At 40.2% G+C, this 24,717-nt stretch overlaps 1 protein-coding gene across 1 annotated transcript; it reads right to left on the minus strand.

Annotated features, from left to right (window-relative positions):
• Nucleotides 1–4,173: 4,173 nt before the first annotated feature.
• LOC124254865 lies at nt 4,174–7,822 on the minus strand. The gene is made up of 3 exons (XM_046688721.1): nt 7,732–7,822; nt 5,422–5,514; nt 4,174–4,597 (listed from the first exon to the last, which is right to left on the minus strand). The coding sequence occupies exons 2-3, from the start codon at nt 5,434–5,436 to the stop codon at nt 4,178–4,180; spliced, it is 435 nt and encodes a 144-aa protein (XP_046544677.1). The 5' UTR covers nt 5,437–5,514; nt 7,732–7,822; the 3' UTR covers nt 4,174–4,177.
• Between the last annotated feature and the right edge of the window lie 16,895 nt (nt 7,823–24,717).

Below are 24,717 nucleotides of genomic sequence, written 5' to 3' on the forward strand. Positions count from 1 at the left end.
AGCTCGGAATACAAGCCTGGAGTGGGCATACTTGGACACAAAGGGCACTGATTTGCTGCACACAAAGAGAAAGAATACATGTGTTTTTCAACTGACCTTGTTTCACAAATAAAGACACATTGAACATAACGAAAATGAACATTAATCTAAAACTTACTTTGTTTCAAAGAAAGGGTCTTTCCTGAACACGGGGACAGATGGATTTGGATGTAGAGTTAGCTCATCTGGCTTTTTGGCGACTTTCCTCTTAGGCTCTGAAACATAAATCATCTTTTATAAAACTCCAGCCATATTTGAAAGTGATTATTAAGTAAATGCTCCTGAACTGGTTCAACACGGTATGGACACAAAGAGGTTCGGTTAATTTCACAGGCACAAGGAGGTACTAAGTATGTGATGCATGGATGTTGTGTTACAAAGATGTACTAACACAATGAGGGAGATGTATCAGTGGGACCTTGAACAAGTAGGTAGTAAGGAGGTCTTGATGCATGGCTGGAGTGAGTGAGTGAGTGAGTGAGTGAGTGAGTGAGTGAGTGAGTGAGTGAGTGAGTGAGTGAGTGAGTGAGTGAGTGAGTGAGTGAGTGAGTGAGTGAGTGAGTGAGTGAGTGAGTGAGTGAGTGAGTGAGTGAGTGAGTGAGTGAGTGAGTGAGTGAGTGAGAGTGAGTGAGTGAGTGAGTGAGTGAGTGAGTGAGTGAGTGAGTGAGTGAGTGAGTGAGTGAGTGAGTGAGTGAGTGAGTGAGTGAGTGAGTGAGTGAGTGAGTGAGTGAGTGAGTGAGTGAGTGAGTGTGAGTGAGTGAGTGAGTGAGTGAGTGTACCAATGTGGGGAATAAACCTCAAGTATTCTTTGGTGTGATGAGCAAATGCTTTGACCACTTGGCTACCCTTCCAACCTAATGGATTTAGTAGTACAAGGAGGTATTGGTACGAGGTAGGAATGCAATAAACAAAAAGGCCATAATGGAGTCAAAAGGACCATTATATAGACCATGTTCAGGTACAAGGTGCTGCTGCTATGAGGTACTGACACATGTATGTTCTGGTACAAGAAGGTGCTGCTGCTGTGAGGTATTGACACAGATATGTCCTGGTACAAGAAGGTGCTGCTGCTAGGAGGTATTGACACAGATATGTCCTGGTACAAGAAGGTGCTGCTGCTATGAGGTATTGACACAGGGATGTTCTGGTACAAGAAGGTGCTGCTGCAAGGAGGTATTGACACAGGGATGTTCTGGTACAAGAAGGTGCTGCTGCAAGGAGGTATTGACACAGGATGTTCAGGTACAAGGTGCTGCTGCTATGAGGTATTGACACATGTATGTTCTGGTACAAGAAGGTGCTGCTGCAAGGAGGTATTGACACAGGGATGTTCTGGTACAAGAAGGTGCTGCTGCAAGGAGGTATTGACACAGGGATGTCCTGGTACAAGAAGGTGCTGCTGCAAGGAGGTATTGACACACTATGTTCTGGTACAAAAAGGTGCTGCTGCAAGGAGGTACTGACACAGGGATGTCCTGGTACAAGAAGGTGCTGCTGCAAGGAGGTATTGACACACTATGTTCTGGTACAAGAAGATGCTGCTGCAAGGAGGTATTGACACAGGGATGTTCTGATACAAGGTGCTGCTGCTATGAGGTATTGACACATGTTTGTTCTGGTACAAGAAGGTGCTGCTGCAAGGAGGTATTGACACAGGGATGTTCTGATACAAGAAGGTGCTGCTGCTATGAGGTATTGACACACAAGAATTGCGCTGCTGCAAAAGGTTGACACAGGGATGTTCTGTACAAGAAGGTGCTGCTGCTATGAGGTGCTGCTGCAGGTGCTGCTGCAAGGAGGTATTGACACAGGGATGTTCTGATACAAGAAGGTGCTGCTGCTATGAGGTATTGACACACTATGTTCTGGTACAAGAAGGTGCTGCTGCATGGAGGTATTGACACACTATGTTCTGGTACAAGAAGGTGCTGCTGCAAAAAGGTATTGACACAGGGATGTTCTGGTACAAGAAGGTGCTGCTGCAAGGAGGTATTGACACAGATATGTCCTGGTACAAGAAGGTGCTGCAGCAAGGAGATTCTGGTACAAGGTTCTGCTGCAAGGAGGTATTGACACAGGGATGTTCTGGTACAAGGTGATGCTGCAAGGAGGTATTGATACAGGGATGTTCTGGTACAAGGAGTTGCTGCAAGGAGGTATTGACTAAAAGATGTCTTGGTAAAGGAAGGTGCTGCTGAAGGAGGTCCTGACACAGGGATGTACTGGTACTTACTGGCAGAAGGACATAATGTGATAAAAGGATCAGTTGGTATAGGGTATTGGTACAGAGAGACTGATGCAAAGAGGAGCTGGTACACTGGCACATACATTTTGTGGTACTAAGAAAAACACTGTATCATGAACATCAAGCAGAAAGCGCTAGAAGAGTGTTCCCTTGGGCAATCCCACAAACTTCACTGAAATATCAAAGAAAATATTTTCACCTTTCTTTTCTTTTGGCTCTTTCTTCTTTTTCTCTCCTGGTGTTTTCTTAGACTTGGATGCCTTTTCCTTTTTTCCCTTTATCTTTTCTTTCTTCCCCTTTGAATCTTCCTTGTTCTTCTTCTCTGTCTTCCTCTTCTTTGCAGGAGGTTCAATCTGCACAACTTCTTCAACTGCAAAGAAACATCACACACATGTTACAACACAGTTGTGAGGCCTGACAAATGTTATTTAGTGTACCTGACAACTTCCTTTGCTTAATAAATAGGAAATATTGTCACTGCCATACAGAACAATCTGAAGAGATACAGTTCATCAATGCTGAACCAAATCTCAGTCTCAAAGCAAATTCTTAATATAAGAGTATAAAGCTATTATGTTTCTTCTGTTTGGACTAAGATGTTTTCTTTGCAGCAAAAGTCAGAGGATGGAATAGTCAAAGAAGCATACCATCACAATGACTATTTGTTAGTTCTATGACAACACGTACTGCATCACAGAGACAAAAATACTCGCTTGATGGCTATATTTTTAAGTTAAAGTCTTTTATAAGTCAATGACACTTTTCACAGTTGTTAAGGGATAAGAGACAAAACAAAAATGTGTCATTAATGTCAAAAAGCAAATAATACAGGGATATGATTATTGAAAGATTCCTTTTGGCACCTAAATGGTTCATGCACAAAAGCTTAATGAAATGTTATGTAATTAAGGTATTACAGTCGTTATCAACACTAAATTTGGATAGTTGTTAGTTTGATTGACTTGAACCAAATTTGGCCTGGTCACAAAGGAAGAATTATCTCCCCTTACTGTCACTGTCCACGTCATCTGCATCCATGTTTCCCTTGGTTACATCCTCCACAACCTTCAACAGCTTATCAGCCTCCAGTCGATCTTCATCACACAGCAAATACACTTTTCCTATTTTTGATACACGAACATTAAACAGGATGCACCCAGGATCGATTTCATCTGCATAGTCCAATAAATAGTCATTAGTCTCGGAAGCATATTTTGGGGACAACCAGCGGATTTTGACAGTCTTGGTTGTGTTGTAAACGTTGGTCTGAAGGCGACACAGAAACCAGCCCCCTGAAAACAAGCAAAACAATCATGTGAGTGACCTGGGCCACCTTGAACAGTATTTCAAAGCACCATATAAGAGAAGGAAAGCCCAAGTGACCAGGTGACAGTCATTTGCTATATTGGGTAAAATTTTAAGCATCAGTTTGGTGCTGACTTCCAAACTTTCAAGTTCTTTATTTTAACAAACACATTTTTGGTGCATATGCTTATATGTTTATTCAATCATCTGGTGGAGTTAGCATACACTCTAAAACTTTGTTATACTTATAATTAAGATGTTGACATAATAAACTTATCTCCCTTAAATTAAGGCATATTTTCCAAATTTGTTAACCAATGGTACTAAGGTGAAAATCCAAATTAAGTTCCTAACCCATTACCTGTAAGAGCAAAGGTTGCTAGACATCCAATGTGTCTTTAAGTGGACAACAGTGGGTTCCAGGTTATGTTTCACAATGCAGGGGACAAATCTGACAATGGGGAGAGATTAGGAAGTTGGACTCCTGATGCTACTTACCATCTTCATTCCTGACAGTAACATAGGTACCTCTAAGGTACCAAAGTGTTTTCTCATTCGGGTTCTTTGTCACCTTCTTAGTGGGTGACATCACTGATGGGCTTTTGCAGTCAAAGATGGTGCTCGACCTGCCAGAACTGGTTTTGATGTCAAGGAAACATTTTTACCAGCTGATGATATTTTTTTGGACAACTTCCTAGTTGGTGTTGATGCAGATCCATCAGATTCTGAGGACTTCTTTTTTTCAAATGTCACTTGGCGGGACGACTTTCTGGTCACTGAATCTTCACTGTCCAGCTGAATTGTGGGCCGTTTTGACAAGGGCGTTTTGTTGGAAGTTGATCTTCGTTGCAAGCCCGACCTTCCTGGAGTTGACTTATCCTCATCTTTCTTGTCAAGTTCCTTTGTGGACTGACGAGACAAAGATGGACGTCCATCAACTTTGTCAGTCCTGTCTTTCTTGTCACTGGTTTGTTTCGTGAATGATAGTCTGCTGGACAGTCGTTTAACCTAGAGAAATATTAACTGGTATCAGATGAACACATAACTTACTCCTTGAAATCAAGTGATGAATGCTGATTGCCATGATCATGTCTGAATCTTTCAACATCAAATTGTCAACTTCTAACCACACACTGTACACAGGTATGTAGTCAAAGCATTTTACACTTTTCAGATAGTTTGAAAATAGAGGATCACTGTGCATTCTATCACATCTTGGTTAAAGTCGTACTTAACTTCAGGACAATATGAAGAAATCCTTATACTAGATACTAGTATCATCATTGATTGATTTTCCCTAATGGTATCTCACGTAAATATTGTAACATTCTTCGATTAGAAACTGTCTCAATTTCTGTATCGTAGTGTGCTGAAATGTCTGCATATTGATCAGAATTGCATATTTCTCTCAATTACCAAAATGCAACAGCATGCCACTGATTTCAGCAAGAGTACATATACATATAATGGGATGAGTGAGTGAGTGAGTGAGTGAGTGAGTGAGTGAGATATGTCTGTCCAGCAAATTGGTGTGGAGACTGGGCCACCCACTCCACCAGAAGTGTGTGAGCGTGTGTGACTTTACCCAACTTTTAGCCATATTCCAGCTTTACAACAACAGAGGTCGCCAGAAACGGGCTTCACACATTGTACTCATGTAAGGAATTGAATCCGGGTCTTTGGTGTAATGAGCAAATGGTTGAACCACAAGGTTTCCCCACTGCCCTTCTACCAGCAGTACTGTATATAGCTGTAACCGAACCATAACATGATAACAGAAGAAAGAGCAGCTGATTGCCTCAAATAGGTCCAAGCCTACTACATTTACTCACAAATGAAGGAATCATGGTTGAAAAGGGTAGTGACAAAAGTCACCAGTTCCAAAGAATTTTCCACTTCAAATCCTGAACAAGAGTGTTTTAAATCTGAAATACAAAAGACAATATAAACCATTTATTTATTTATTTGTAGTCTAACAGTTATATGCAAAATATACAGTTACTGGCATACATGTTTTATAAAAATAGATTTGTAATGTACAACATAACTGTTTGGGGAACTTGGAAAAATTATCATCAGTAGCTTAACTTTATGCTTTCTACACAATTCATGAAGAGATTCTTCTAAGTTATTGACAACTTTCACAAATGAAGAAAACATGACATTTAATCTTGATACAACCACAACAACTCTGTGTACATAGTCATCACCACACTGATTGTTGCTTCAGCATCTTACTCCCCAGATGAGGCTTCATTATCTGCTGTTTTCAGCAACAGGAACAAGGACCCAAGGAGGATAATTGGTTCATTTTACTGGCCCCAGTCATTATAAGCACAGCTCATTATGTATACACACACTGAATGCAGTTTATAAAATATTACTGTAATGTAGTTAAGAAACCATGTGGAGCCTGTTTGAGTTAAATGACATCCCGCTTGCACTACAATGCTGCTGTGTGGATTTGAAATATGTCACAAACCTTTCATTTTTAAAACATGATTTTAATTTCTATCAAACAGAATATCAAGAAGCATTTAGGATTGAACAATAAAAATCCTACTTTGTACTAGTGGTGGTCCGATTAATTGAAATAATCGAAGATTGGTCACAATGACAAAACGACCAATCAATCGATCATGTTTTCTCATAATCGAACACAAACAATTTTGGAAACACTTGTATAACGATATTTTTCACAAGGTTGGTTTTGTCTGTTACATTTCATTAGCACTACAAGCTCTTCCAATTCATGATTGAATTTATTTTAAAGACTCCATGAAGTTCATGCTCCTAATATACTAGTCATCCTTTAAAGATGTGAAATTTGCAAATGCATTTTGTGCAATTTGCAAAAAAACGAAAGAACTACATGTTTTTTCTTTATTTTTTGTGCATTAACAAACATAACCAGAAAAATTTAATAAATGATGCTAACCAATTATTTTCGATGATTGATCAGTTGTAATAACCAATCATCAATTATGAGATTTAAACCAATTCCCAACACTACTTTATACAACTCTGTAGTTCATGACATACAGGAGATCAGTTTGATACGTACATTAGTGTTTCATAACAAGTGTCTCAGAGTGCTTTTTAATGATTCCAGACATGTATTCAAAGTCACCAAAATACATATTCTCACATTGATATAGTCAAGGTGTGAAAAAATTAAGGAAATTAAATGCAAATCTGAAATTAATTTCATACCCTACCTCTCGTTCATCATGTGCTAGGAAAACCATGGACTTAAATTTGCAACATGTGGAATACTTGTTTTTATGTGGGCAACAATAATATCCATCATGATCAGCCTTCTACTCGATGACAAAAGTTCTCTCATGATCAGACACTGTGACTTACCACGAAGTAACCTTGCTACCTCCAATGAAAACATTGATGATCATGACCACACAATTATTCAAACATCAATCACAGTTTCAACAGTTTGAAATTTGTAGCTATTCACTTTTGCTTAAATAATGTCAAATGATAGACATGCTTGGATAATTTTACTACATAATAACTGCAGTATCATAATTGTAAGTAGCTTTTATCAAACCTGAGGTGACATACTTTATTTGTGTACTTGGTTCTTTGTGAAATAGTCAGGCTCCTAACATGTCTTTGATGAAGAAAATTAAAATGACGAGACTTGTGCTCTTTGGAAATTGCTGAGGCTTGACAATCTGTCTTCACGGTATATGAACACAAATACCCTTGGTCTGAAGTAGAGATGCCTGTCACTGTAACCTGTACATCAATAGCGGTGTTGTCAGGTAAAAGGTACACAAAGTGCCACACCCCCTCAACTTGGCTCAAGGGCAAAACCAAGAGAAGACGCCCTATACAACCGGCTGATTAAATGCATGGTCAAGGCACCTTTCTCAACCATCTTCCCGATTCAGTCGCCAATAGTTATATGACATTTACATCTATGACACCTCAGTGCAATGACAATGCATCGACAGGTACAACAACGCTATGACTACCGTTCCGTCCGAGTTTTAACAGAATTGTGCCCAGCCGATCACGGAAGGGAACACATTTTGTGTATTAATGTCTCTCTGTCACTTACATACGTGGGCTTACATGTGCTGAGTGTAGCATTTATATCTACGTTTGTGGCTTCGCCTTACCTATTGGAGCTGTGTTTCGGTACAGTCGCAATGAGAAACTGTGAACGAGACACCGTCTCTACAGAGCTTATACCTCCATTGCTAGCGGAAGTACTGAGTGGTAGGGTATTTATATCGACTAGTGCTTGCTGATTGGCTCGAATGCAGCCGTCTTCTGGCATGCCACAACTCGTCCAGTTCATATGAGCTTTGTCAGCAGATTGGCTAGTTCAATATATTTCGCAATGTTGTCTCCCTCGCGGAAAATAAACAGCGAATCGTGAATGGTCATGTTGAGACACTGTAGTACTATGGTTCAGTTTTCAGCGGGAGAATGTCGCCCTTCTTTGCCGTTAGGAAGCGATGCTTGTATGTTCGCTTTGTTGACAGTGTACACCGCATTGCTCGCCTTATGACACGTCGAAAACTAATCCCGAGGCAGTTGGACTATACGATATCGTTTAATGCAATATTGGATATATTAAGTTGGATTAAACAGAATCAGTATGCTCCACGATGTCTTCAGTTTTCATTTCCATAATTAACGTTGCCTGGGGGAGTCTGAGTCGTAATGTTATCAGTCATAAAGCACGGTAACAGATAGCTTAGCTGAGTTATCAGACATGAGTGATGTATCTGATTCAAGTGTGTTGGGAATGCGGGATTTCCTGAGCTTATAGTGAATACCCCTTGTTCAGCAAAGGGTCAACAAATGGTTCAGTTAGGTCCGCGACGCAATATTATTTTTATTTTTATGCATTCCTCATCTAGGTTGTTTTGCATTATTATTTCATCAAAATATTTCCCTAAAGCGATATCCACGTTTGTTCAGCGAAGTAGAAAATCGTACATGAGAAGAGAGACTTAAATTATTATACAATTATAGACTGGTGATGAGGTCAATACCTGTTTTTATAAAAACAGGTATTGACAGAATTCGCCAGTCTATAATTGTTTTATTATATAATTACCGAAAAAAGCTTCTAAAATCCAAAACATGTCCATTTAGTCAAGAAATGTAATTTTATTTTCACTACAAACCAATAACGTTATGTCAACAATACATTCGTCACCACTCGCCTTTTTCCGTAACCTCCAAGACGTATTCGGCTTGTCCCGGAATAACACGAGTTGGTCACGAATGCCAGCATAGTACCTGATGTCACTGCGCCGGAGTATGCATTACTGTGACATACAATAGAATGACGTCATGGCTTGATGAGAATGACGTCATAGCTTGACGTCATAGTAACTCAGGTCAATATGACTTTAGGTCGGACCCGGCCCGATTTCTCGAAACAAACTTAAGTCTGAGTTTTGACTTAAGTTCGAGTTTTTACTCAAATAGAGAAAATGCAATTAGCAGAATGAACTGAAACTGATATTAAACTCAAACATACTAGACAATTTGAGTTTGATGGATGGATTACTTAAGTTGTTTGGGCTTTTTTATTTTAAAAATGCAGTTGAGTTAAAAATTCAGCAGTTTCAAATTGTCAAACTCAGGTCAATATGACTTTAGGTCGGACCCGATTTCTCGAAACAAACTTAAGTTTTTACTCAAATTTCAAACTCAGTTTGACAATTTGAAACGGCTGAATTTTTAACTCAACTGCAATTTTTAAACGTAAAAAGCCCAAACAACTTAAGTAATCTATCTACCAAACTCAAATTGTCTACTATATTTGAGTAAAATATTGACTTCAGTTTATTCTGGGAAATGCATTTTTCTGTTTTCTCAAATTTGAGTAAAAACTCTAACTTAAGTCAAAACTCAGACTTAAGTTTGTTTCGAGAAATTGGGGCCAGGTTTGGAGTTCTGTCGACGGTCACGTGACCGCCTCTAGACCAATCAGGTTGCCGGAAAAATATGCTTGCATAATAAATATTTATATAATCTCCATAGTGTTAATAGTAATCGTTACCTTCAGCTGACCATTACCCTCTCTGGCTGCTGACTAAATCACGAGTGAGTAAGTTTAGTTTTACGCCGCTGTTAGCAATATTCCAGCAATATCACGGCGGGGCACCCCAGAAATGGGCTTCACACAATTTACCCATGTGGGGAATCGAACCCGTGTCTTCGAAGTGACGTGCGATCGAACGCTTTAACCATTTGGCTACCCCACCGCCCCCACAAAATCATGAACAATAGCATAGTATTGTCATAGCAACTAATTCAGGACAGCCATCGTCCAAATATTTCTGAAGACCAAGAACTATGTAGCCAAGCCACGTGAGACTTCACTGTAATTATTTATATGACGCTTAATCCTTATCACTACCGCAGTGTACATTGTCTTGTCAGCCACCCTCTGTCACTTTCAGTAATTACTGTATAGGACATTTAAAAAATGGTCATCCTCGTTGGCCGTGTCTGCCATAACTACAAAAACTGGTCCAAGGAAGTGCTATTTTTTCTCTATCTGTCCACTGCGCAATTGGGAACCGATGACATGTGTCAACCAAGCCAGCGAGCCTGACAATGCGATCCCGTTATAGTCGCCTCTTACGACAAGCATGGGTTACTGAAGGTTCATTCTAACCCCGACCTTCGCGGGTGACGTATTCCCTCGTCTTCATCAACGTACACTGCGTCTTAATTATGAGCTAGGTCCCCTGTCGACACATATATTATATACCCGTTGACAGTATAAGTATTGATTCAGTGGGTATTCTATGGATATGTATCTATAATCATGCACCTATCTAAAAAAAGCGCTTTAATTAGATTTTAATTTAGCTATGAAATATATTTAAAAATAACAATAGTCGGTTGTTTATTGAATAAATCTTTCAAACTATTCAACATATGTGCTGCTTCACCCCATGTTAAAAAGCTCTGTATATATATATCAGTTCTAAAATGCTGGGCGGTATATTCTGTACTGTACTGTCTGTTTACTTACATCGGTCAGTGGCCAAAAGAAGTGTGACGTCACGTTATACCCGATTTTGTACCAAGACTTTAATTCACAATAACTTTGTAAATTGAAACGGTACTCACGTGAAATTTTCAGTATTTTGTGATATGGCCTCGAACTCTTAAGAACCTGCATGTCGAATCTTTGCTGTCGTGAAGGTTCCTAGCTGATGTAAGCAATCACATTCAAGTCCGGACTTTGAGCAGACCATGACAAAGTACGAATTGATCCATTGTCATTTTCCACCGATTGGCTCGCAAGGGAAACATATAGCACGGAATGTTGTCCTCTTTGCACGGTCTGTTTGTGAAATGTCTTGTAATGACAGGCCACAGATTTTTATCAAGAACGTCAATATACTTATTTGTGTTCATGATTCCTTCGACAAATGTGATTGTTCCAACACCATGCTATGTTAAGCAGCCCCAGAACATCGCCGATACCACATTCCGATTCCGGTCGGTGAGAACACCTAAACTTTCGGGGACTGATGCCACATTTCTCTTCCTCCAAACAAGAACTGAGCCCTTTCGATTTGTACTCGAGTCTCGTCAATGAATGTAATTTGTTTCCAATTCTTCCTCCCCGTTTAAGGTGCAGCGAAGTCGTAAGTCGACTCTCCTCTCTCTCTCTGTTTGAGGAATATGTGTATTCAAAATGTCAGAATGCGTTTTAAGACTTTCTGAATTGTTCTGGGGTTAATGCCGATAATTTCTGTATTTAATAGCCAGAATTACCTTGCTCAGACAGAGAAACAATTATTTGTTTCTGATTGGGGGTAACTTCACGGCGAGCATCGCGTAGCAGACGATAAGAAAAAAAGTAAACAAAGGGGCGTAACTGCTTCTACCGGTGTTTGACTGAATTTGCACCCTGTGAAATAATACCGTACTGAGTTTTACAGACGATTTATTGTCAAACGCAGAGATGCGACACATTTGAATTATATATTTATATCATCTACATAGTGTGAATAGTGATCATTACTTTCAGCCGACCCTTACCTTCTCTGACTGCTGAACTGAATCCCGAACCTTAGCAAATAGTAAGTACTGTTTCACTGGGTATTCTATGGATATGTGCCTATCACATGTTCCAAACGGCTCAACTTATTTTGACAAAAAAATAGAAGAAAAAAACTAACTTATCAAATATATGAAAAACAATAGTGGGTTGTTTATTGAATATATCTTTTCAAATACACAATATATGTGCTGCTTGACCCCCACGTTAAAAAGCTCAGTAAAATATCTAAAAAGCTGGGCAGTATATTCGGTATGCATATCGAGATCTATGTTCAGTCTTCTTTCATACAATCTCAACCGAATCAGATTTTCTCCGATATACAGCGCCTAGCTCTGTGTGTGATTGTATGTGATTTAACTGCTTACATATACATGTAACTAAGATATTATGGCATGAATTGACAAGACAACTGGGGGTTCGAGGGGGGAGGGATGTGTGTCAACGGAGTATTTCTTTGAATTTACAAAGCCATTTTGAAAACGAAGCATATCTTACATGTCAATCAGTGTGTAACAACAATCAATTTGTGGTGTTTAAACCGACCAACGCTTCTGAGGTGTTGTGTACAGTGCAGATCTGTGAAATGCTTAGGGCTCCAATGAACCCACGGGTGAAGGTCCGGGTTAGAATGAACCATCAGTAACCCATGCTTGTCGTAAGAGGCGACTAACGGGATCGGGTGGTCAGGCTCGCTGATGTCAACGGTTCCCAGATCGATGCTCATGTTGTTGATCACTGGATTGTCTGGTCCTGACTCGATTATTTACAGACCGTCGCCATATAGCTGGAATATTGCTGAGTGCTGCGTAAAACTAAACTCACTCACTCACTCATAGGGCTCAGATTGGAATACATGTTTTTTTTCATGAAATGCACTATACTATTGTTGATAAATATCCTTGAATGTCGTTATCTGCTCATATCTGATCAGAGTAGGTCATGCAGTAAAACCAATCATGGGCGGATCCAGGAATTTTGAAGGGGGGTGGGTGGGGTGTCAGTGAGTTCGAACCCCCTAAACCCTTCCTCGGCTCCGCCAACGCAAAGAAAAAAATCTTCAATGTGGTATTAAGTCATTTTCAAAGGGGGTCGAAAACACACACAACCCCCAAAAAGACACCCACCCACCCCCACACCCATCCCCCTTGGGATCCGCCCATGCCAATGCTGTGACTGAAACCTAGCTAGCCTGTCCTATTGCCTATGGCTGTCCGCCAATTAAGAAACTGACTGTAATCGCCATGAACAGTGTCTGCACATATGAACTTGATTGATCTCCAGATATTAGCTGGAGGTGTCGCCTGCCACGTATGTTCACATATGTAATTAGTCTCCGGGTTTTAAAGAACTGTATTTTGTTGAACACGAATTTTATAAATTGGCATATGAACCTGAACAACTCTTGAAAACAATGAAATTCTAATCCGTCACCAAGCACCCCCTCCCTCTCCATAGAGTGGTCACTCCGATACTTTAACATAGGCTGACTTTAACATAGGCTGACGCACTGAGCAATATTCCTGCTATGTCGGCGGTCAGTGAATAATCGAGTCTGGACCAGACAATCCAGTGATCAACCATATGAGCCTCGATCTATGCAACTCGGAAATGATGACATATGTCAGCCAAGTCACACCACTCACGACGAGTGGGTTGCTAAAATCCACTTCTAACCCGGATTTTCACAGGTCTCATTGTTGTGTGATGCACCTGAAACTGTCCTGCTGACAAAATCATTCTTGATAATAGCTTCTTTATTCTACTGTAATAACGACGTTTGGGTATCACCTTTCATCAGACGAATAATTATGCTGATGTACGTGAGTGAGTATTTTTTTTTGGGCCGCTATCACCAGCATTCCAGCCAATATCACGACAGGGATCACATGAATCGAACCCAAATCTTCGCGAACGCTTCAACCACTCTTTTGTCCAATTAAGTGATAAATACATTATACCATAATTCACCCCTCGCAGACGGACATATGGTAAATCTGGACGGAAATTCGAAAAAGACTCAAATCCTCTATTGTATCCTTCCAAGTCACTGAGGGGCGGTCGGGGAAATCTCTTGGTTAACGCGTTCGCTCGCCACGTCAAAGACCCGGGTTCGATTCCTAACACGTGTACAATGTCCAGAGCCTTTTTCTGGATTCCCCCGCCGATACGTTGCTTGAATATCGCTGAAATCGTCGTAACCCACTTACCCACTCATAGTCACTGTCTTCGCGTAGTCTCAATTAATTTATGATCACATGCATTAAAACTTGAACCGATACATCACAAGAGTCGTCCATCCATCAATTTCCCCGTATCCCCGTTCTCTTTGCCCTTTAACGATTAACCCATGTTTTGTTTGTTCCCTGGTTGTCCAACGCAGCAGTATTCCAGCCATATGACGGCGGTACCAACACACGTGTTTCACAGAATTACAAAAACAAAACATTCGTTTCGTTTAATTTTTATTTCGGATATTTAGTCATGAAAGGATTACCTGTAAAAGAAAAAGGTAATGTTTATTCAACATGTCAGCTTGCTAAACCTGAAACATAACCTACACGCCAGCATTTGGAGAACAAAGTTTCTTGTGATGAAAGCTTGTGGTAAATATTCTTTGTCACGATTTGGAATGTCATAAAATATATGCCAGTATATTTGTTGATTATATAAAGCTATAGACAGGTAACGCAATATCAGTGTGTGAACAACTATATTATCGTTGTATATTACACATCACATTATCTTTTTCAATTAACTTTTATGTGGTCGGAACAATTACTCATAGAGTTAAAACGAACTCCAAAGAAAAATCTCACCTTGACTAATTCCTCAATTCCTAGGTGGTCTCCTTCCCTGAGAATCTTCGGCACCTGGTCCTTCACCTTCTGGAGGTGGAGGACATCCGGTTGGTGGTGGAGGACGGTCACCTTCCTGTGGTGCTTGTCTGCGTGGTCGGGATTCACCTTCGGGAGGTGGGGGACATCCGGTTGGTGGAGGTGGACGGTCTCCCTCCTGTGGTGCTTGTCTGCGTGGTCGAGATTCACCTTCTGGAGGTGGAGGACATCCGGTTGGTGGTGGAGGACGGTCACCTTCCTGTGGTGCTTGTCTGCGTGGTCGGGATTCACCTTCGGGAGGTGGGGGACATCCGGTTGGTGGAGGTGGACGGTCTCCCTCCTGTGGTGCTTGTCTGCGTGGTCGAGATTCACCTTCAAGAGGTGGAGGACATCCGGTTGGTGGAGGAGGACGGTCACCTTCCTGTGGTGCTTGTCTGCGTGGTCGAGATTCACCTTCTGGAGGTGGGGGACATCCGGTTGGTGGAGGAGGACGGTCACCTTCCTGTGGTGCCTGTCTGCGTGGTCGAGATTCACCTTCGGGAGGTGGGGGAGATCCGGTTGGTGGAGGAGGACGGTCACCTTCCTGTGGTGCCTGTCTGCGTGGTCGAGATTCACCTTCGGGAGGTGGGGACATCCAGTTGGTGGAGGAGGACGGTCACCTTCCTGTGGTGCCTGTCTGCGTGGTCGAGATTCACCTTCGGGAGGTGGGGGACATCCAGTTGGTGGTGGAGGACGGTCACCTTCCTGTGGTGCTTGCCTGCGTGGTCGAGATTCACCTTCGGGAGGTGGGGGACATCCGGTTGGTGGAGGAGGACGGTCACCTTCCTGCGGTGCTTGTCTGCGTAGACGAGAGGCTAGAAGAGGATAAGACCAACATGTAGCGACACAGGAGAGCGCTAGGAGTACCAGGGTAGTCTTCATGGTGAGAGTGATACGGCTGTCTCAAAATAGCACTCTTTTATACACTTCCAGTCCCAAACTAGATGGTTTATTATTGACTCACTGTAATTACTAATTAGTCTTGACGTTTCACTGTATTATCATCGACTAAAGTGTGACTGAAAAGTGTGACAGAAGCTGATTACTATATTGATTATTGTCTTTTTCGTTCCTGTAAGGAACAAATACTTATAGCGAAACATGTTGTTTCTTCAGTAAAAGGTCTGCATTCATCATATTGATGAGAACAATATTTTCCTTTGACAATATAAGTACTCATTAAAAAACACATGTGCCTCTGTTGAAGACACATTACTAGCAAACCTCTCCTCTGAGAATAGACCTGTAGGCTGTATAAACTGCCAATTTACCGTTATTTACAAAAATGAGCGCAATGAAAGCTTTGTGTTGGACGCCAGCGCAAATTGACAGACTTCCACAATGTCAGATAGGCCTGAGGTGGAGTTCTTCCTGTAGGGAAAGACAAGCTTATCCTTTCCGCGAACACCTATTGTCATCCCTGATTTGTCAGTGATCCATTCATCGAATTTGTACTGTTATTCTGCTTTTACATCAAATGGAAAAAATTGGTCTAACCGAATATTCACGGTTGCATGACGAATGAGGGGATTCGGTGTATAGGTGTATATAATCAGTTATATGTCGGCCAGTCGATAATCGAGTTCCAGACAAACCGATAACATGCAGAAAGCATGGCCGATTGGACCACGATTACATGCAAGTCACACAGCCTGACCACCCGATCTAAATTATTCCTTTCTCACGATACATAAAATGAGGCTAGCCTATGAGCCTATCGTAACTCGGCCCCAGAAAGTAAACACTTGTTAATCAGCAGAAACGATCACGACATTATACAATAAACGAAAACACGCATGCGCAGATAGCCAGGACTCAGCTCTTCCGCTAAAAGCAAATCTTTCACATGAGAGACATGTTTACACAATCATCGTTGCTATATCTATTACCTTACTGCACCACATTTTCTTCCGAATGTTTTACATTGTTTTTTTTACATTTCTTTGTTTGAAGTGATTTGCTACGGGTGAAAGTTTCAGTGAACCGCGTTTACTCTGGAGATATTCTATTTGTATACCGGGTTAGAATTAGTCTTCGGTTTTCCATGCTTGTCATAGGAGGCGACTAACGGGATCAGGTGGTGATGCATGCGCGATATTGCCGAGGAGCTGGTCAAGTTAATTCTTATTGCTCAGTATCTGACATGTCCTCACAGTTTATTCAGAATTATTTTGATGTTTATTTCCACATACAAGGCTAGAAAAATGTTAATCCTTTTTTTGAAAATTAAAACATTACAAAGGCCAATGTTCAGCTAGGAATGCACATATTATTCGGTACATTCAACACTGTTTGGTAACACTGATAATATTCTCCAGCAAGTGTGTGCTCACAATAAGCTGGTTTAAGTCTCTGTAATTGTACAATTCTTGCTAAAACGACAGTGGGAACAGCGCAATCACGTGCTGAATAGCCTACGTCTTTGTTGACTGACAAGATGCCCTAATCAGTTGCTTTTTACGGTGTATATTTTCTTTCAAAGTTTTGAAGAACAAGGAAAATTACTTTATGTCATTAATAAATACTTGAAACGAGCTTCAAGAGCTCTTGGCGTGTCTCCTAACAAGCTGAAAAATGTTATCCTTCAACGGGACTCTCGCCAAGCTCGTGGGGAACATTTCAAACTCATTAAAGGTTGATAACTTAGACAGTTTTCAGAAAACACAAGTTAGACGTGAAACTGAATTATAAAAACAAGCACAGGTCACCAAGACTCTTGTAGAAATACATTGAAGCTTTTTTACATTTTCTTTCTTCCAGCAATAAATATATCGTTAAATTACATCATTAACCATGTGAACGAACTCTGCGTCATGTGTCCGTTATTCATGAATATGTCCACGTCGATTGAAACGTGAAGCTGTCTGTGGTGTCGTATATCATGCCATTCAAAACACATAATTTCTTTCGCTCGTAGGTTAAGAAAATCTGTGTGAAAAACGATATGGCTCAGATTGAAGACTGACATTTTAATTACCGACGCTTTTCCAGTGACAATGGAAAGAGTCACACAGCTAGCAATAGTTATCACTGCGAGGTAATGATGTGCCATCTGGTATGGAGTGAAAGTGTATAAATACTGTGCTGTTCATCGACAAGAGCATCACTCTCACCATGAAGACCTTCCTGCTACTACTGGTGCTCTCCTTCGTTGCCATATGTTGGTCACAAGCACCACAGGAAGGTGACCGTCCACCTCCACCAACCGGATGTCCCCCACCTCCAGAAGGTGAATCTCGACCACGCAGACAAGCACCACAGGAAGGTGACCGTCCTCCACCACCAACTGGATGTCCCCACCCCCGAAGGTGAATCTCGACCACGCAGACATGCACCAAGGACAAGTCCACCACAGGAAGGTGACCGTCCTCCACCACCAACTGGAAGCTCCTCCACCCCAGAAGGTCAGTCTGGCCCACAAGGACAAGCACCACAGGAAGGTGACCGTCCTCCACCACCATCTGGATGTCCTCCACCCCCAGAAGGTGAGTCTGGCCCACAAGGACAAGCACCACAGGAAGGTGATCGCCCACCTCCACCACGACGAGGCCCTCCACCTCCCGAAGGTAAAGGACGAGATGCCAGAGGTCCTAGAGGAAGAAGACCCCTCCTCCACGCAGGAACTAACTTAGTTTCAAGGTGAACACGTTATACATATTAACATTTATATACGTGTACAGATAACGATATGGAGCTACTACTCTGCATATATCTTATCAAATACTGTAGTGTTCTTTTAAAATATGCAAAGCTATGATGAATAATTTCCTAAGCGGCTTCACTAGATCATGTCAGATGTATAAGGCACTTCAAGCTGATCCCTGTAACTGATCACAAACTCTGTTGTAATGTTTAATAATTCTATTCTCTCTATTTTACAGATTTCCCCTTCGTGAATAAAATCGTAATAGAGATTCAGATCTTTCGTTGTGAATTATCTTAGGACACATTGGTCAGTAGTTCAAATGTGCGACACATTGTCCCATGAAATTGGAAGTTGTTTGTTTGATCGCATGTCGGTATACCCCGATATCAAGGGGCAGAGTTCGTACTTTCAACTGTTGGTTTGTTTCGCCAGTCATTCAAGGCTGCATTGAGACAACTGGAAGGTATATCCGACGTGATTATGTACAAGCTTCTGCCATATACCAGAGATACAGTGACGAGTGCAAGGTGCCATTGTTACTTCGCTTATCCACTTACTGAATGTCGTAGCCCTACGAACGTTTTGAGGATCCGGCCTCTGGTTGATTGTATGTTATCTCTCTCAGGGCACATGAGACATACCCGTTCCTGTCAGTTGTCAGTCTGTTTGGCCCTGACTGAGTGTCTTAGGACACTTCAGACGGTTTGAATATTAGTGCAAGTGGTCATCATTTCCGAAAGTCTAGTCTAAAGAATTGTCTCGGTTTACAACTGACACTGCACTGTTGCCAAGGAATCAGCAGTTCCCATAGAAATGAAGGGAAAAACACAGGCATCGCCGTTCCAGAATAGTTTAAATCAAGCATATCAACAAATAGACAATGAGCGAAATTCCTTCTCGGACTTGAAAAGCACAACGGGCGGGGTTTCATCTTTAAACGTGCATGAGGTGAAAGTGCTTCTTTCGGGGGCATTACTGGCTTGAGCTAATGCACAGTAAGAATTGCGAACAATCGACTGCTTGGCATGGGCGTAGTGTCGGTTACTCCTGACATGAACTTTCTGCATTGTTTAGAAGAAAATAAACACAGTACAACAACATCTTAAACTTACAAGTGCTGAGGGCACCTGCAGTAATCCACGTCCTTGAGGAAATATAACATTTAGGTGATAAGCCATCCGATCCATACAACACGATCCAACTCTACCCAAAGTCCTGCCTACGTGGGGCTTTATTGTCGGGAATACTCTAAATCGTCATAATTAATAATAAGGACTTCCTGTCTCTTCTTCAAGAATTCTGTCAATGTGCGGTGTTCCGTGTAAGATTTGCAGCATCAGCCTATATTTCCATTTTTAAACTGCCATCCATGCACTGTCCTCCACATAGAAATATTGACTAAATATGAATGAATGAGATCTGTACTGCATCTGGTTCTGGTTGTAGCATAGTTTGTTACTGGTAAGGATTCTCGTGCACATGGTAACACATTAAAGCGACAGAAGTATCAGTAAAGTTTTCTTGCTGATACGCTCGACTCTGTACAATCTCGTCATAAACAATTAAATTCACAAGGGAGTATTTATTTGAAAAGGATATAAAAACTGGTATTTGTATGTTTTAGGATTCAACGTTTAAAGGTCAAATGCAATAAAAAAAAACGAACATAATTAAAACACAATTATCACTTATTTATGACATATAATATACATTGCTGATTTTTATTGTTTAATAAAATCTTGGATAGTGGCGTATTTCCCGATAGCGGGAACGTTGCTATGATAATCCCGTTATTTAAATCAGGGTAAAGAAATAACCCAAAAAACTACAGAGGCATATCTCTCTTGAACTGCTGTGGTAAGATTTTTACATCAATTATAGAAAAACGTTTAAGAATCTGGTTAGATATTAATGAACTAATTGCTGAATCTCAAGCTGGGTTTCGCCCAGGGTATTCCACTGTAGACCAAGTATTTACTTTACAGGCCTTATGTACAAAATATTTGAGTAAGCACAAAGGTAGATTTTACTGTGCATTTATAGATTTTAAAAAGGCCTTGACCTCGTTGACAGAAGAAAATTGTTATATCTCCTTGTAAAAAATGGATGTCATGGTAAAATCTATAATCTCTTAAAAAACATGTATTCCTCCGCAAAAGCAACTGTCAAAGTTTGTAATCATAAGACAACTTCTTTCAGTACACCAGCTGGAGATAAACAAGGGTGTATTTTAAGCCCTGTACTATTTATATTCTTTATCAATGAACTTGTACAGGGAATTTATAAAGCCTGCAATTACTGTATATTTGTTAACCAGAGTATTGGCGACTTAATGTTGTTGTTATTTGCAGATGATGTGGTTTTATTTTCGTTTTCCATTATTGGCCTACAAAGGCAATTAGATTTCTTATCTGAGTATTGTTCGAAATGGGGACTGGGTGTAAACATAGACAAATCAAAAATCATTGTTTTCAGAAATGGAGGTATACTTTCCAAACATGAAAAATGGACTTAAAATAACATAAATCTTGAAACTGTAACTTATTACAAGTACTTGGGTATTGTGCTTTCCTCAAGATTCATATGGACAAAGGCCTGTGAAACGTTGGCTATGCAAGCACGTAAAGCAATGGAACCAGTGTTGATTTTGTTGAATAACAATAGACATATTGATTTTCAAACTGCCTGTGAAATATTTGATTCCAAAATATCTCAAAGTCAAAAAGTCAAAAAGGAGTTTATTTGTAACGAGGCCAAGGGCCCATATACAAGATATAACTATACATAGTTAACAAGAGCATACAAATGAAGTCTAAATTGTTTCTAAACACCTATTTCTTTTTATATATGCATTGTAAATGTAATACTGTACACGTCTGATTAAATTCTCCTGAGTTGCACATATCAGCCTTTTGAATTTATGAATAGAAGGGAATTTCCAATAATGTTCCGGAAGAAAAGTTATTCTCAATTCATTGTACAAGTGGCATATAAGTGTGAAATGATACTCATCCTCTACAGAGGTGTTGCAAATGGGACACAAACGTAAACCAGATTCGATTGATTGCCACCTACCTTCATTATAACGTAGTGGCAAGACGTTGCATCTGAATTTGATGTAAGTAGAGCGCACCTTTTTTTCTAATATGATATACAGGTATCTTTCTGGTTCAAATATGAATTTATATTCTCTATACATCACATATCTAGACCTGTTATTCAACGTGGAAGTCCAACTTTGAGAAAATTCATTTATCAATGATGTTTTAAACAATTGTACAAAAGAAAGTTCATCGCCAACAGATTGGTTAATCCAGATATATCCAAAGCCATGAGAGAACAAAATATTTTTTATGAACGATACCCAACTCTTTTTTCCAATGTCATCAAAATATCTTAACATGTAAATTTTTGAAATATCTCCTATTCTCACATATGGGTCAGACATCTGGAGGGTAAAATACCACGAAGTTATAGAAAAAGTACAAACAAGCTTCCTCAAAAGATTTCTGGGGGTGGGTAAATATGCTGCAAACAAAGCTATTGTTGAAGATACTGTTTATTCATAAAAAGATACAAGTTATAAAATATTGGATTAAGTTACTAAGAATGAATGTTTCACGTCATCCGTTACATTGTTATGAAATGCTTAAATTACATGACGAACATGGTAAAATTAACTGGGTTTCTCACGTTCGTAGGATGTTATTTACAAGTGGTTTTAGCTATGTATGGATTATGCAAGATGTTGGTGATGCCACTATTTTTATATCTACTTTCAGAAGACGTTTGGTTGATATGTACATTCAATCCTGGCAGCAAAGTATTGAATCATCATCATATTTGTCACACTATTCTAGTATAAAGAACTTATTCCAATGCGAAACATATATCCATAAACTTGAAAATAGAAACTTAGTTAGATCGATGTGTAAATTTCGTATATCTCTTCATGATTTCAGGGTAAATCAACAACGTAAATAGAAAGTCAATGATAATTCTCATATAGAATCTATTTGTTTGCACTGTGATTTGAATGTTGTAGAAAATGAATACCATGTTTTCTTTATCTGTAATAGATATTTTCTACTCCGTGATGATTACTTCTTGTCCATCAAAAAATATTGTAAAATTCGATTAACTTTGCAACAAATATCAAACACACATGATGTAAATATATTACGTTTAACATCTATATATCTGCTAAAAATATTTAGCTTCAGATCTTCATAATGTAATTTTTGTCATGTGACAACGATTGTATATCTTACAACACAATTGTACTATGGGCCATGTGGCCTAAAATACGGAATAAAATTTGAGAGAATAAACGAAAACACGCATGCGCAGATAGCCAGGACTCAGCTCTTCCGCTAAAAGCAAATCTTTCACATGAGAGACATGTTTACACAATCGTCGTTGCTATATCTATTACCTTACTGCACCACATTTTCTTCCGAATGTTTTGCATTGTGTTTTACATTTCTTTGAAAGAGGTGATTCGCTGCGGGTGAAAGTATCAGTGAACCGCATTTACTCTGGAGATATTCTATTTGAATACCGGGTTAGAATTGGTCTTCGGTTTTCCATGCTTGTCGTAAGAGGCGACTAACGGGATCAAGTGGTGATGCACGCGCGATATTGCCGAGGAGCTGGTGAAGTTAATTTTAATTGCTCAGTATCTGACATGTCGTCACAGTTTATTCAGAATTATTTTGATGTTTATTTCCACATACAAGGCTAGAAAAATGTTAATCCTTTTTTGAAAATTGAAACATTACAAAGGCCAATGTTCAGCTAGGAATGCACATATTATTCGGTACATTCAAAACTGTTTGGCAACACTGATAACATTCTCCAGTAAGTGTGTGATTACAAAAAGCTGGTATAAGTCTCTGTGGTTGTACAATTCTTGCTAAAACGACAGTGAGAACAGCGCAATCACGTGCTGCGTAGCCTGCGTCTTTGTTGACTGACAAGTTTTGAAGAACAAAAAAATTACTTTATGTCGTTAATAAATTATACTTGAAACGAGTTTCAAGAGCTCTTGGCGTGTCTCCTAACAAGCTGAAAAATGCTATCCTTCAACGGGACTCTCGCCAAGCTGGTGGGGAACATTTCAAACTCATTTAAGGTTGATAACTTAGACAGTTTTCAGAAAACTCAAGTTAGATGTAAAACTGAATTATAAAAACAAGCAGAGGTCACCAAGACTCTTGTAGAAATACATTGAAGCTTTTTTACATTTTCTTTCTTCCAGCAATAAATCTATCGTTAAATTACATCATTAAGGATTAACCAGGTGAACGAACTCTGGGCCATGTGTCCGTTATTCATGAATATGTCCACGTCGATTGAAACGTGAAGCCCTCTGTGGTCTCGTATATCATGCCATTCAAAACACATAATTTCTTTCGCTCGAAGGGTAAGAAAATCTGTGTGAAAAACAATATGGCTCTGATTGAAGACTGACATTTTAATCACCGACGCTATTTCAGCGACAATGGAAAGAGTCACACAGCTAGCAATAGTAATCACTGCGAGGTAATGATGTGCCATCTGGTCTGGAGTGAAAGTGTATAAAGGTGTGCTGTTCAGCGACAACAGCATCACTCTCACCATGAAGACCTTCCTGCTACTACTGGCGCTCTCTTTCCTTGCCATATGTTGGTCACAAGCACCACAAGAAGGTGACCGTCCACCTCCACCAACCGGATGTCCCCCACCTCCAGAAGGCCAGTCTCGACCACACAGACAAGCACCACAGGAGGGTGATCGTCCTCCACCACCAACCGGAAGCTCCCATGAAAGTTGTTTGTTTGATCGCATGTCGGCATACCCCGATATCAAGAGGCAGAGTTCGTACTTTCAACTGTTGGTATGTTTTGCCAAGTGGTCATCATTTCCGAAAGTCTAGTCTAAAGAATTGTCTCGGTTTACAACTGACACTGCACTGTTGCCAAGGAATCAGCAGTTCCCATAGAAATGAATGGCAACACAGGCATCGCCATTCCAGAATAGTTTAAATCAAGCATATCAACAAATAGACAATGAGCGAAATTCCTTCTCGGACTTGAAAAGCACAACGGGCGGGGTTTCGGGGGCATTACTGGCTTGAGCTAATGCACAGTAAGAATTGCGAACAATCGACTGCTTGGCATGGGCGTACTGTTGGTTACTCCTGACATGAACTTTCTGCATTGTTTAGAAGAAAATAAACACTGTACAACAACATCTTAAACTTACAAGTGCTGAGGGCACCAGCAGTAATCCACGTCCTTGAGGAAATATAACATTTAGGTGATAAGCCATCCGATCCATACAACACGATCCAACTCTACCCAAAGTCCTGCCTACTGGGGGCTTTATTGTCGGGAATACTCTAAATCGTCATAATTAATAATAAGGACTTCCTGTCTCTTCTTCAAGAATTCTGTCAATGTGCTTGGTTCCGTGGAAGATTTGCAGCATCAGCCTATATTTCCATTTTTAAATTGCCATCCATGCATTGTCCTCCACATAGAAATATTGACTAAAT

This window comes from Haliotis rubra, unplaced genomic scaffold (assembly GCF_003918875.1).
Source record: "Haliotis rubra isolate DU_JTF1 unplaced genomic scaffold, ASM391887v1 Scf585, whole genome shotgun sequence".
NCBI classification, from domain to species: Eukaryota; Metazoa; Mollusca; class Gastropoda; order Lepetellida; family Haliotidae; genus Haliotis; species Haliotis rubra.